General features: G+C 38.6%; 1 protein-coding gene across 1 annotated transcript in view; it reads left to right on the top strand.

The window, feature by feature from the left end:
* Positions 1-14,038, top strand: part of Itpr2 (inositol 1,4,5-trisphosphate receptor, type 2) — a gene marked incomplete in the record, with an annotated part of 429,938 nt that overhangs the window by 360,593 nt on the left and 55,307 nt on the right. The window contains 3 exon segments of the mRNA XM_013511399.1: positions 817-981; positions 3,987-4,182; positions 7,482-7,574. Of these exon segments, the coding sequence (XP_013366853.1) occupies positions 817-981; positions 3,987-4,182; positions 7,482-7,574 (454 nt within the window).

Below are 14,038 nucleotides of genomic sequence, written 5' to 3'. Positions count from 1 at the left end.
TGTATTCATTTTAACACAGTACGTAAGTATATTTATTTATTTTTGTATATAAATTACAGTACATGCAAAAAAATACTTTGGTGATTTACTTATTTAAAGCAATATTCAGAATAAAAAGTCCAAGATTAAAATAAAATTAAAAACAGATCACTGGATATTTTCTGAAAAGATACTTTTAAGTTATATTTTCAGTACAATTAAAACATGTATGTGTATATATATATAGTGTGGAAAATACAATAAAGGTAGCATTTAAGGCATCGATGAACTCACTGCTTCATATGCATTGTGTCATTTAGTCCTCCAAAGAGATCTAGCAGGTGGGAATATTTTTGTTAAAAGTTTTCAGAAGAAGCCATTGATGGCTGCAATTGTAGGAACTCAGTTGGACAATAGGAAAGAAATCCAGCACTTAAATTCAGGTCTGTCTTGGCATTGTAGCTAGGTCTCTTCATCATTCTTCTCCCTTGTCCTAAAACTGCAAAGGATACAAGTTTTGCACTTGTTATATATATGTATATATTTTTGTTGTTGTTGTTGTGGTTGTGGTTGTTGTTTTTTGTTTTTTTCTGATACTGGGAATCGAACTCACGACCTTGCACTTGCCAGGCAGGCACTGTGGTGCTGAGCGAAATCCCCAGCCCCATTTGTTATATTTATATGGAGATTTGTAAGCGATGCTGAAAAACTACAAAATGAGAAATCATAAAAGAAAATCACCGATGTGTGAATAATAGTGTTTTTGCCAGTGTCTTGCTGCGTATGGGAGTTTGAGGATCAATAAGACAATAAAATCGAATCTTTTCCTCCTTTTAGCTTTGTAATAAAATAGTGTTTCTGGTGAGTTTTGTCGGGAATCGTGGCACGTTCACCCGGGGATACCGAGCAGTCATCTTGGACATGGCCTTTCTCTATCACGTCGCGTATGTCCTGGTTTGCATGCTGGGTCTCTTTGTTCACGAATTCTTCTATAGCTTCCTGGTGAGTACCTCTTCCCATGGACAATTGCTGCTGAAAAAATATACAATGCTGCTGCTCATGCCTCATCTTTTGAATTTTTTAAAAAGCAGGCCCTGACATTTAGGACAAATTATGTTATTTTTAGAATTACCTAGGAAAACTGTGAATTTTTTGGTCTTTTTCTCAGGGAAACCACATAGGTGGTAGGGTTTTTTATTTCCTTTCTGAGAAGCAACCAACCACCCTACCTCTTGACCCAGACTTCATAAGAAAATAAGCTGCATTTGCTTTCAGCCAAATAATATTTTCCTTTATATTTAATGATTCTCCAACAGAGGGGAGGGAAAAGTAAGGATGTATTTTCTTAGGTGCTGAAATCATTATAGTTTATTTATAAACATTGTGTTCATCTTTAGAATGACATATTGTTTAAATGAAGGGGAATTACAACAAAATGAGTCTTTTTAAGTACAACCTTATCATTGCACCCTTAATATGTCATGTTATTAAGTATATATTGTGTATATATATTTTTCTATTTTTTTTTCTGGTTTTCAGTTTTTCTTTCCACATACGTACTTTTTTATAACCACGAGCCAGAAAAGGGGTCAATATAAAAATATGGTAATGTTTTTCAAACTTAAAACATTACCAGGCTCCTTAGCATCATGATATAATAGAACCATTTCAATTTCCTGTCCCATAGTGGATATCAGTGGAGAGTTCTGCTTAATAACACGATTCCTGAAAACAAGCTGAAGATCTAAAATGGTCTGTTGACCCAGTTTACTCCGGTCGCCGAGGATACCTGATTATCTGGCACACCCATATAGGGGACTGACATGAGGCCAGTTTCCCTTTATCCTCCAGCTGTTGGAAGAACCATAGTAAAAAGTGGGTTTGTGTGTACTATTTTAACACAAACACTCTGGGAAGTAAGTTAGATCCTTCAACAGTATAATGGATTCAATCCAAATGAATCCCCTCTTTTCCCTGATTCACCAGAGAAATTCCATTTTTTAACCTGCCTATCATATGTAAAGTCCTATTATACCCAGCAATTTTACCTTACTGTGACATAAAATATTTTGCATATTTTAGGCCTCTTAATAGAGGTATTATTGACATACAAAAACCTGTACCTATTTAATATATATAACTTGATGGGCCTATGATATTTTTGTTTTTAATATTCTTATTTATAAAGTGCAGAAGTTTAATGAGAACCATTAAACAGATAATATGAAAAACATGTGACATGTATAGAAGGGTACTTGACAAAATAAAGCTATATTTTATTATTTTAGTTATCAGTAGTAATGTTACCTTTATTTTCTGTTAACCTTTTTTTTTCTAGTCTTCCTCTGATCTTTTCTTTCAAATCTTACCCTCTTGATGCTAGTTTTTGATTTGATTGGTTAGTCCATTTTTATGTTTAGAATACTAGAAGGAAATTCTTATATACCTAGTACCAAAACTAGCAGGTACACATATTTAACAATATTTGTATTATTTAAAAATATTTGAATCTAAACTCTGGATATGGGATAGTACCTATAGTGTCAGTCCTGTATCCAAAGTAATAAATATTACACTCTAGATTTTTCTTTCAGAAATAAACAGAAGGAACCATAACATGTCCAATGTCAATATGTTTTCCATGTGTAAGATTCTGGGCATAGAATGGGGCCCAAGAATATGAATCACTAGCAAGCCTTCCAGGGGCTTCTGAAAGCTACTATAACTTTCTCTAGAGCTGACACAGAGTGCTTTAAAAGACCCTTCCTTCAAGCAACGGTTAAACTGACATAAAGGAAAATATCCTTTTCATCAGTTTAATCCTTAAATAAATTTGAAGAAGTCAGAGCATTGTCAATCTGGAAGTTGAATTTGTGTTGGTTAATTTATCTTTGCTGAAGAACATTGACTTTATTTCTAAAGATAAATGCACCTTCCAGGAGGTAAAAAGTTCGCTGAATAGTTAAACTTTTTTAATTAAACCATCCTAAACATCAATTTCCTGAGGTGAGCAAACAAGTCAATATCTATACAGCAATTATTTATAATATTATAATTATATGAGAAAATAACTGCGTAACTTTCATTACTTAGAAAAAGAGTGAATGAGGCCTTGATGTTTCTGAAAGGCTGCATGACACATGATTAATAATTTCACTCAGTGGAGAAATTCTCATTCTTGCTCACAGATAGCAGAATACAAATCCAATTATTCCAATTTTAAAGACACCATTCACTTTTAAGCAAATTTGTACACCTTTTTAGAAAGTGTATATTATTTTATTTTCAGCCCTATTTTTATAATGAAACATGTACTTTATAATACATAATCCCAATTGCAATAAATAAAGTTGTTCTTTGTGTTCACTGGAGAGAGAGAACATATACCCATGTTCTTGACTATTGCATAGATTTTTCTATCACTGAGGATAAAATGAATAATAACCATTAAAGGAAGTGAATTCAAAAAGATGTGTCCTTATATTTTTGTTTATACTTTTGCTTCAAAAGGATATACTACACTAATAGATTTTGTCCTCATTAGTATATCTCTTTAGTAAGGAAAGATATTTCAGTTTCTCACATTTTAAAATTTCATACCCATTTCTGTTATACCAGGCTTATAAACTTGTTCTTTTCATTTTATCTCTAATTCCTCAACAATGCAGTAGATTTAATGAATTTGCGAAGTGTTCACCAATTAGATGGGCCTAATAGTATAATTTTTCTAAGTTAAAATGGAAGTATACTATTTCTATAGTGTCTTAGTAAACTGGCATCATATTGGTTCACATTATCTGCTGTGTTAGATTTGTGATCACTGAAACATAATTAATATATTAATGTATTATTAATACATTCCAACTGGCGAAGAAATAGATATTTTGGTTCATCTTCAGGTAATTTTTTCATAGATAATCTAAAACGGTTTACGTTTGTCTTTGTATTATCTTTAATTTGTTTACCTTTTACTCCGTTACATTTCTCCCTTGATTACTTTTTTGTAGCTCTTTGATTTGGTGTACAGAGAAGAGACTCTGCTCAATGTCATAAAAAGTGTCACCCGGAATGGCCGCTCTATTATTCTGACTGCAGTCCTGGCTCTCATTCTTGTTTACCTGTTTTCCATCATTGGCTTCCTGTTTTTGAAGGATGACTTCACGATGGAAGTGGATAGGCTGAAGAACAGAACTCCAGCGGCAGGTATTTCTGTTACCACTGAACTGGCCCTCTGGCAGATAAAACTTGGGTATAGCTTGTTTATAGGATTGCAGATAAACACTAATGGAGGAAATTTTTTCTTCCATTCCTTTGACAACATGTTCTACTAAGCCTCAAAACTGTAAAGTATTCACTGACTGTAGATTAGCTGTCCTGTGTGCAAGAAAATGCAGTACAAGAAACATCAGCTAAGCTCAGACTCAGTAAGAACGTTTCAGTATCACTGCCCATATTCCAGAAGACAGCCAACAGCTTTAGTGCAAAATAATAGCTTCAGAATTCTTTTCTTGCTCTTTTCCCCATGTTTTGGTTACTTTTCTCTTGTTGGTGAGACAAAATACCCAGTGCCCAAATTTAAGGAAGGGAAGGTTTATTTAGCTCACAGTCTGTGGAGGTTTCAGGCCATACTTGGCTGGCTCCAAGGCAGGGTGGCACATGGCAGAGGGCAGTCATTCATGGTGGTGGAAAGCAACAAAGGCAACCAGAGCAAAAGGAAGGAGTAGCAGCAAGCAGCCTCTTTCCCTCCCTTACACTGTATGCAAACTACCCACCCCACGGGCAAGTGTAGCTCTCAGACCCATAATCCCAGCATTGGACTATGGATCAATCCAAAGTCTAGAATCCTGCCCCATGACAATATGAGGATTTGGGGGGACATGCAGACTCAAACCATAACACCCCATCTACCCCAAGAACACTGACTAACATAATTCACAACAATCATTCCATATGTATTTGATCACAGTACATCATGTTATACTTAAGCAGTTGAATGTGATAAGCACTTTGATTTGGAAGCCATCAGACAGTAAGAACACACACATTTAATAGTGTGATTACGGGACCCTATCTATCCAGCTGTGACTGTCAGCATCTCTTTATGACGTTTGATTTAGTTGTGTCATTCTTTAGATCCATCCATTTGTACTCCCTATGATTTAGGGCCAACTTTTTCCATATTATTTTAAATTTTTCATTATGCTTTCTAATCCTGTTCCTCCACCCCTTTTCTTCCTTTTGTCGTTTTAGTTAAGTTTCTTTGTTATTCTTTTTCCCCTTTTCCTGCTTTTCTAGAGAGTTCTGCACTTTTCTTCACAGTTCTGCACTTTGCTGAGAAGTTTTTTAGAGTGATTCTGCTGAGTGTAGGTTGCAGAGATTGGAAACCACAAAGCAATTCTCTCCACAAACCATTAAATTTAAAACTAAGGTTTAATTAGTGGTCCTTTACAAATGATATTCTTTCCTGTTTTTAATAAACATTTCTTAATTATTAAATTGACAGTTGGGCTGGGGATATAGTTCAGTGGCATAAGTGCCTGCTTGGCAAGTGCAAAGTCCTGAGTTCGATTCCTGGTACCAAAAAACAAAAAAAGAAAAGAAAAGAAAAAGAAGATCAAGCACACGAGAACAGCTAACAAAGTGAAGTTTTTATTTTTTATGGGTTTTTTTGATCTCATAGATTGAGAGCATCCTTTACTTATGAAGTTGACTAGGCATTGAAGGAAATTATGGAGGATAACAAACTCAGGTAGCAAGAGGAGTTGGGAGTGCAGAAGTATGCCGTTCTTCAGTGGCATTAAATGAAGATCAGAAAACCAACAGAGGGGAGCAAAGAGAGAGGCAGTTGCGGAATTAGGACCCAATAGCAAAAGTGTCACAAGCATGCGTGGCAGTGCAGGGTGAGTAATTTGCAGAAGACATTGGAGATTTAGGTGAACGCAGCTCCCACATCCGGGACCAGAGGGATCTGCAGCTCATAAACAAGAAGGCTAACATGAGCAGTGTCCAGGGGAATCTATGTCTATAAAAGCCCAAGGAGTTGGAGGGAAGTTTTCACTGAAAAGTGGAGGGATGATATATGTCTTATGTCTGTCCCTGGTCCCAGTCTTACTGCCACCCTCTTGTTTCTTACCATCCTTTCTTGCCCTCAGAACACACAGGAGCTGCCCCTGTGGCTTCACAACCTGCAGCCTCTCTGCCCTCCTAGATAAGTCACTGACCGCTGCTCAGACTCGGCTGCTCCTTGCAGCTGCGGCAGCTGTGGGATGCTTGGTGGACAGTAATTGCTCTGGCAGCTCAGGACATTCAGCCAGCTCTGTCCCTTCCCTGCCAGACTGTGCCAGGAATTGCAGCTTCGCAGTGGTCAGGGGTACAAATTCTATGACTCCTTTAGGTGGCCCCTTCTCAAAACAGCTGTTTTCTTTCCCATCTAGAATTCACTTCTCCCTCTCCTGCTGTATATTTTAAAAAACTTTTACTTGGTTTTCTTCATTCAACTGTAATTGTATTGGTAGCTGTCTGTGCCCGCTTGCTACGTTCTCCAAAACCTCCATTCTGAGTCCTTAGATCCCAGCATGGTGCCTGGTTGAATATTTAAGAGGATTGGCCATGAGAGTGCATTGCAGAACTCCACCTCTCTCCCTCTCTGACTTCCTGGCACACAGCTGTATCCTACCCCAGTGCTGATTGGGATGTGCCCACTCTCAGGGGCAAAGAGAAATAGAGGTGGCATCGTGACTTCCCTTCCCAGAGGGGACCCAGCTCTCTCAGCTGCATTGCTTACGTGGCTGGCAACCTTACGTCTAATGCATGCCCCTGTCACATTTGCCCCAAGCTCCAACTCCCATTTGCCACTTCTGCTCTCATCTGAGTTTATGAGTCAAAGAAATTTCTTAAAATAAGACCTTGTCTCATATAAATGGGAGGGTGACTGCTTTCAGTTCTGTTCTGGCCAAGGGAAATAATGAGCCATCAAGAAGATGTGTTCTCAGGACCTATGGAAGAAAAGAAAGATTCTTCCAACCTTGGGTGTTTGATGCTCTTTTTGCTGGAGCCAGTCCTTTATTAGAACTGCCACTGCCCACAGTGTCCACCACAGCTGTAGGGACCGGTGTCAGGTGTCTTAGAGCTCCAGCGCTACCAACTGCAGCGGGGAGGGTAGTGTGTTCCTGACATCCCAGGGCAGAACTCCGAATGCATCGGCTATAGAAAGTGTCACACATGGCTGTTAAGGTCTACAGTATTATGAATACTGTAGCTCAGCCACTTAGCAAATGTTTAAAAGGCTTTTAGCGGGTTGGCCCGTGAATCTATTCTCTATTTATAAAATTGCATCAATAGGCAAAACTGTGTTCAGAGTTACAAACTAACTTACTAAAACGCTTTAGGGATATAGCTGCGTTGGAGCGCAAATGTCTTTAACTTAGATGACTTGATAGTGTGTGTTCATTTGTCATTAGTGTATCTGTCTCTCCTTCCTATTCTGCTTTGTGTCTCCTTAGGTAATTATGAAGTTCACAGCGTGACCTTAATGTCCGTGATGGAAACATGTGGAAAGGAGAACTGCTCGTCCACTATACCAGCTTCAAATAAAGGTCTGTAGAAGGAAGTCCAGTTCAATGCACTTGATACCTCTGGTGTTATTTAGGTTACTGCCACTCAGAGAGTTCTGTGGTAGAGTACAAAGAGAAGAACAAATGATAGGTGAACCAAGAAAATTCAAACAAGGGAAAGGATTTCTTCTCTGTCATTTTGAACACCCACTCTAATCCTTGTATGATTTGTCCTTTTGAGAATTAGCAAACTTACACTGTAGCGTGCCCTGATACAAATTCTATTACCATATGACAGACTATACTGGGTGAGTCTCCTTTTGACTTCAGAGCCTGTAAAACCAAAGACTTGGCTATCATCCTGGACCTGCCACTCTCTAGCTGGATATCTTGCATATGTTATGCCAAAGTCATGGATTTTGTTCAGATCTCTTGCAAAAAGAGAAAATGGGTGAATGAGTGAAAGTTTCCCTGCCTTCGCAGGAGAATGGAACCATACACACAAAAATACTTGTATGTTAAATTGTTCTCTGAGGATGAGGCAGAAGTCTAGAAACTGTGGCACTTGTTTCATAAACTATAGAAGAAATTAGTGCATTGCTTCTTGAAGCAGCAAAGCTGCACAGAATGTGTCTTAAAATATTTGCAGGGTTGTCATATTTAATAGGAGCAGGTTTGGCCAGAGTAAATGTGTGTGTCTATGGAGAGTAATATTGGATTCAGGCAGGATAAGGTCAGAGTTAAGCATGATGTAAGGATGGACAGTATTGTTTTTCTGGTCATAATGATACTGGCTTGTTTCCTAAATGGCCTTTTTCCTTAAAATGTTGACTATCTCTTGGGTAAAAATGGGTGGTCCCTTGTGGTGACTACATATTTCATGCTTTATGAGAATTAAACACAAGAATTCGTTCTATCCTCTGACGCAGCTGCTGCAAATGCTGTAAGCAGTGCCGGTGAGACCCCTCCTCCCCTCCCTGCTCCCTCAGCCGGGCTTCAGTAAGAACCAGCTTTTTGTGGCTTGTGTGACATTACTGTGCTCTATGGTTTCTAAAATCCTGTTATATGCATCTAGCATTGTAAACACCTCTGATTTCTTCAGCCCTTCTCACATATCACAGTGACTTTTGATTTAATAATCCACTGAAGCGATCGAGTGGTGCTGTCTTACTCCAGGTAGTGGAATTTGGGATATGTCACACTCTGACTCTTCGCTAAAATGCCATTTGTCACTGGCTTAGCTGTTGAGCCTTAAATACTCATCTTATATAATTGGGAGTTTGAGCTTTCATAAATGAAACCGTGTTGTTTATTTTTATATCTGACTACCCACCCATGAGCTAAGACTACACACACTCTCCAGTGAATAGATTAGGAGGTTTTGACCAGATGACCTCTAGGTTTTAGGAGCCTTCCTGTTCTAAGGTGCTGTGAGCTTCAAGATGTCTTTGTGGATCTTGGTTCTGTCAAGCAATACATTTATTTTCTTTCACGTCATTCTCATGTTGGATAAGCTCTAGAAAGGAGTTAGAGAAATCTGACTTGCTACCTTTTTTTGTATAGCTCTTGACCTAAGAGTAGTTAGACATTTTTTAAAAGACAAAGATGCAGTGGGAATTGTGTGGCTCATAGAGCCTAAGATATTTGTCATCTAGGTCCTCGCCATAAATAATTCCAGTTTCTGCTCTAGAAATTGCTATTAAAAGTGCTGGAAGTGCTGTGTGGGGTAGTAACTGAAGAATAGAAACACACTTAGATGGACATGGCCATGCTTCCTGCAGTAGTTCAGCTACATGGAAGTCTGTCTTAAATAAGCGATCAGGAAGATCATATTTTTTCATCATTTTTCAAAGTAGATAATGAAATTACTTATCAAAGCCCCCTTACCATAGCCCAGATACAGAGTATCTGCCTCATCCCCATTGTGATGTCCAGCCCATCCCCCACACTGGCTTCTTTTCATCCCTTTCTTCCCACATTATCCCTTTAAGGATCCGCTTTAGTGCATTGACTTAGCGTCAAAGACCTTTGACAGCAGCTTGCAGAATCTGTGTCAATCTCAAATTCATCTCTACTGATGCTACTCCCCTCTTGTCATTCTCTGTGACTTTATTTTTTAAAGAAATCATAGGTAATTTGAAAAACTTGGACATCGTTTTAAAGGCTTGGTAAAATTAGATGCCTTTGTGGTCACTTTGATCTTTGATTATCCCCATTCCGTATTATCATCTTTTCAATTCAGTATTTTATCTCCTGAACAAAGTATTTAAAAATCTGTTAAAAATTGAACTTTTTTGTTAAACACATACAGTTAAACAACATGATCCCAAGTATAATCATCATATATTTGCATTTGTCTTCTACCTCTGAATATTACTTTCAAATTAGTTGCCTTTATTTGAAAGAGATACACCATTAAAGCAAATATATTGTTGATTCTCCATCCTTGGATTTAACCAGTTGTGGATTGAAAATGTTCAGGAAAAAACTTACGTCTATACTGAACATATGCAGGCTTTTTCCTTGTTATTATTTCCGAAACAATATAGTATAACAGCTATTTGCATAGTACTTGCACTGCAGTAGATATTATCCTAGATAATATATGGGCATATATAAGTTATATGCAAGTACTGTACCACATTATTGAAAGGACTTGAGCACCCATGGAATTTGGTTTTTCTGAGGCTCCTGGAACTGATACCCATTCCATGGATGCTACAGGAAAACTGTACTTTATGATTTTAAAAGCAAAGTTGCTTGGCCAATCAGCCCAAAGCAAAGCTAGTGCTCATGCTTGCAGTTTATAAAGAAGCCAACCCAGTGGGCTCAGAAGAGCATGTGAATCGGTGCTACTCACCCCCAGCGAGCTGCCCACGACCTCCTCAGCCACAGTGAGGTAAGAGCCAGGATCCTCTCCCAGGAGATCTTCCAAATTGTGCAGAGCGTGGCACACCCAGCATGGTGGACTGCCCAGCATCATGCAATTTGATAAATATTAGGTTTTATACAATTTTCCAGGCATTGTTATGGTTCAACCAGATATTCTGGTGTCATTGTTTCATTTATTATTACCAATTGTGACATTTAAGTCTTACAGTTTTAAAAAAAAATGAAGTAAACATTTCTGTGAAGTAGGAAAATGGTTATGTCAAGTCAGTACAACTTCTTCATGAGGATGATAGCATTCCTTATAATAAAAACTTCCTTCATCATTCATTCCTTTGCTCATTCCTTCCGTCGTCTCCTATCATCTCTCTCTCCCTTCCTTCTTTCTTCCCTTCCTTCCTTCCTTCCTTCCTTCCTTCCTTCCTTCCTTCCTTCCTTCCTTCCTTCCTTCCTTCCCTCCTTTTTTCATTCATTTCATTTCATTCATATTTCTGGAACCCTGGGAGGTCAACCTCCATGGTAGGTGTCAAAGACACAGTGGGTTGAAAAAGCAAACATGACCCAGGCCTGCGTATAACTTAGAAAATATTGGGAGGAGTGTGAAAAGTTGTAAAATCAGGCAGGTACTACAAAGAGTGCTATGACTGATAATCACGAGACAGCGTGACTGTGGGTAGGTTAGACAGAGGGAGCTTTCTAAGGTGGATTATCTAAGCTGAGACTTGAAGGATGAGAAGGAGCCATTCAGGCCAAGAGGAGCAGAAGAGGGCTGCGTACAGGGCCAAGGAGGCCCCACAGCACCTCAGGGAGCTGGACAAAGCTACTGTTTGGGGGCTGTGCTAAGCACGCTGTGTGCATAATGCCATTTAATCATCGCAACACTCTGTGAAATAGAGATACTACTAATGGTCCTCCTATTTTACGTAAAAACACTGACAGTGCCAAGACCCTTTTTATGTAATATGCCAAGACCACATAGCTTATGAATTGATATGGAGCTCTGATTCCAAAGCCTGTGCTTTAACCTTCAGTCTTATTGCCTCTTAGTTAAGAGGATAGTTGCTCTAAGTTACTTCTTCCTAACCAAAATTTAAAGATTTTTAAAATTCTGCCCATCAGCTTGTCTTTCACTGAGCATGTTAGGTTAATTTTCTTTAAGTATGTTGTCTCCTGAAGGCAATTTCCTCAGTATAAATATTTATCAACTAGACCTGGTTTTGCTCCCTACCCCCTTGGCCTGGGAACACTGAACATTGTGTGGAGGGAGATACTGTATGTGTGGTGGTTGCCAGTGGCATCTAGTGGGTAGAGGCGAGGAATGGTAAACGTCCTGCACTGTAGCACACAACTCACAACAAAGAATCATCCCGCCTAAAGAAATATCATTAAGGGTGAGAAACTGTTCTGTTTGGATTACTGGAATGCAAACTCTTATAAAAGGCTTCCCATGAAAACCTCCACGATACTGTTATGCAGGTAACACACAAAGATCTGAACTCGCACTTGTTCTTTGGACTCATGGGGACTGTTCTTCCTCCCAGGCACATGGCCCTAGGGGGCAAAGTCTCTATCATTTTGAGCTCCCACAGAGCTAGGAATAGGGGAAAAAGGCAGAGAAGATTTTGCAAGGAAAGCTGCCTAAGTAGGAGGAAAGCAAGGATTCCAGCTGGGTAGTGGAGGGGATTCAGCGCCGGTGGAGTGTGTGTCAATGGAGGTGTCCCAGCGTTTCTTTTGGGAGCCAGAGATGGTGGCAACAGCTTTTCACAAATAGGTTTTATTCCTAAACTGGCATTTAAAGTACAGAAATGCCTGCATTAATTTATTATTTCTTCTCTGTCCTTTGTGCACTTGACATAGTGAGTGTTAAAAACTCATTTGATTGCATATTCTTTGGATTTGGTCTTCTGGCCCTGGCTTCCTTTAAATTTTGGCTGCAAATATTTAGCTGTGAAAGTAGAGTGAAAGCTAAAACCTGGCGTTTGTTGTACAGCATGTGTCACATAGATTTAAAAATAACTTTTCTATGCCTAAGACCAGGATTAAATTTTAATTTGCAAACCCCAGTGTGCATTTGTGGAGGCCTTAGTTTGTTACCTTGTGGACAGCAGGGCCACATTACAAAAGGCCCAGACACACATGGCAGCATGATAACGAGTGTCGTAGTAACAGGGGTGCAGAGCTGCCCGCTCCCAGGGAAGGCTCTGCGGATGCAGTAAGGTCAGTGTCTCAGCAGTGGAAAATGCACATGGTTACTGGCAACCAACTGCGATTGGGGGGAAAAAAACCAAAAAACCAACCTTATTATTTCATTTACTGAAAGGCTTCCTCGTTCCCAGACAAAAATATTCACTTTTTAAAAAAGCCCTCCAAACTGACTTTTCTAGAAAAGCAACACTGTGGAGGGGAGACAGCTTTACAGAATATAATCAAAATTATTTTGTAAGTAAAAGCCATCGGACTGTACTGAAGAAAGAAGGAAGTTCACAGATGTTTAACATTTATGAGTAATTCGAATTTAATGTTTTGGTACTTTACTCTAATAGAAAAGATTGATGAATACCAGAAACCAGTCGGCCTAATGCACTCCACATTTTTGCTTCCCAGGGGGTGCCCAGTGTTTTTAAATTTTTTTCCTGGTTAAAATTGTTTAAATCAGCATTTCCATAATGGATGGATTATAATTAAAGCTTAATACTAACAAACAAGGGGTTTTTCATTCTACTCAGACTTTCAAATGAATCTCACTGACAGCCTATTGCTTTCTCAGAAACCATCAACACTGAATAATTACTAAATCAGAAAAAGTGGCATCACTACAATACTTTCATTCAAGCATGTCCAGTATTCTTTTTAATTATAGACTAACACTTAAGATGAGAAGGAGCTATTTCTGAACCAATGTTATATTTTTATTCCTTTCCTTATATGGAACACTTTTGTACTGTGAATTGAGAAACAAATATTTTATTTTACTAATAGCCCGCTGAAAATGAATTATTTGAATATCTAATTTGTGACTTGTGTTAAAACTATAACTTTTCAGAAGACTTAACAGCCATTTATTAATGATAAATAGCAATAAAGTTAGAATTTATTGAGTGCTAACTACGGTATGTTCAAAGCACTGCTGAGTTCTTTACCTGTACCTATTCAGGTCTTTTCAGTGTCTCTACACTGAATGTTTTCACTAATTCTTTCCTTTTGTTTGTAAAGAGCCATACTCTCCTCTTTCGAGGCTACCTCTGATCCACCCCTGCCTGGACCATTGTTCGTGTGCCTAAAATCTTTTCTTTCTTCTCTCTCTTTCTTGCAAACACCTGGAGGTTCTAAGTGAACCTTCTGCATTTTGTTACCACCCCAACTAATACCCACCTCCTTCCTTTTAGTACCAGATTTTCCTGTGAAACATTCTAGGCTTCACTCTCTCCTTTGACTTCTGGATGAACCACTTTCTTCACCATTTGCCCTCTTCCTCTTTGTTCCCAATGACCTAATTGCTAAATCTGGTGAACTTTTATCATTTCTCATCGCCTTTGACTCTTCTGTAAGTTGACTATTTTACTAGCTCTTCCAGCTGCTTTCTTTAAGTCACTGTCTTCCATAATTTAAATCAGAGC

Source organism: Chinchilla lanigera, unplaced genomic scaffold, assembly GCF_000276665.1.
Source record: "Chinchilla lanigera isolate Chin_1 unplaced genomic scaffold, ChiLan1.0 scaffold00012, whole genome shotgun sequence".
NCBI classification, from domain to species: domain Eukaryota; kingdom Metazoa; phylum Chordata; class Mammalia; order Rodentia; family Chinchillidae; genus Chinchilla; species Chinchilla lanigera.
This window is presented reverse-complemented; position numbering and strand designations above follow the sequence as displayed.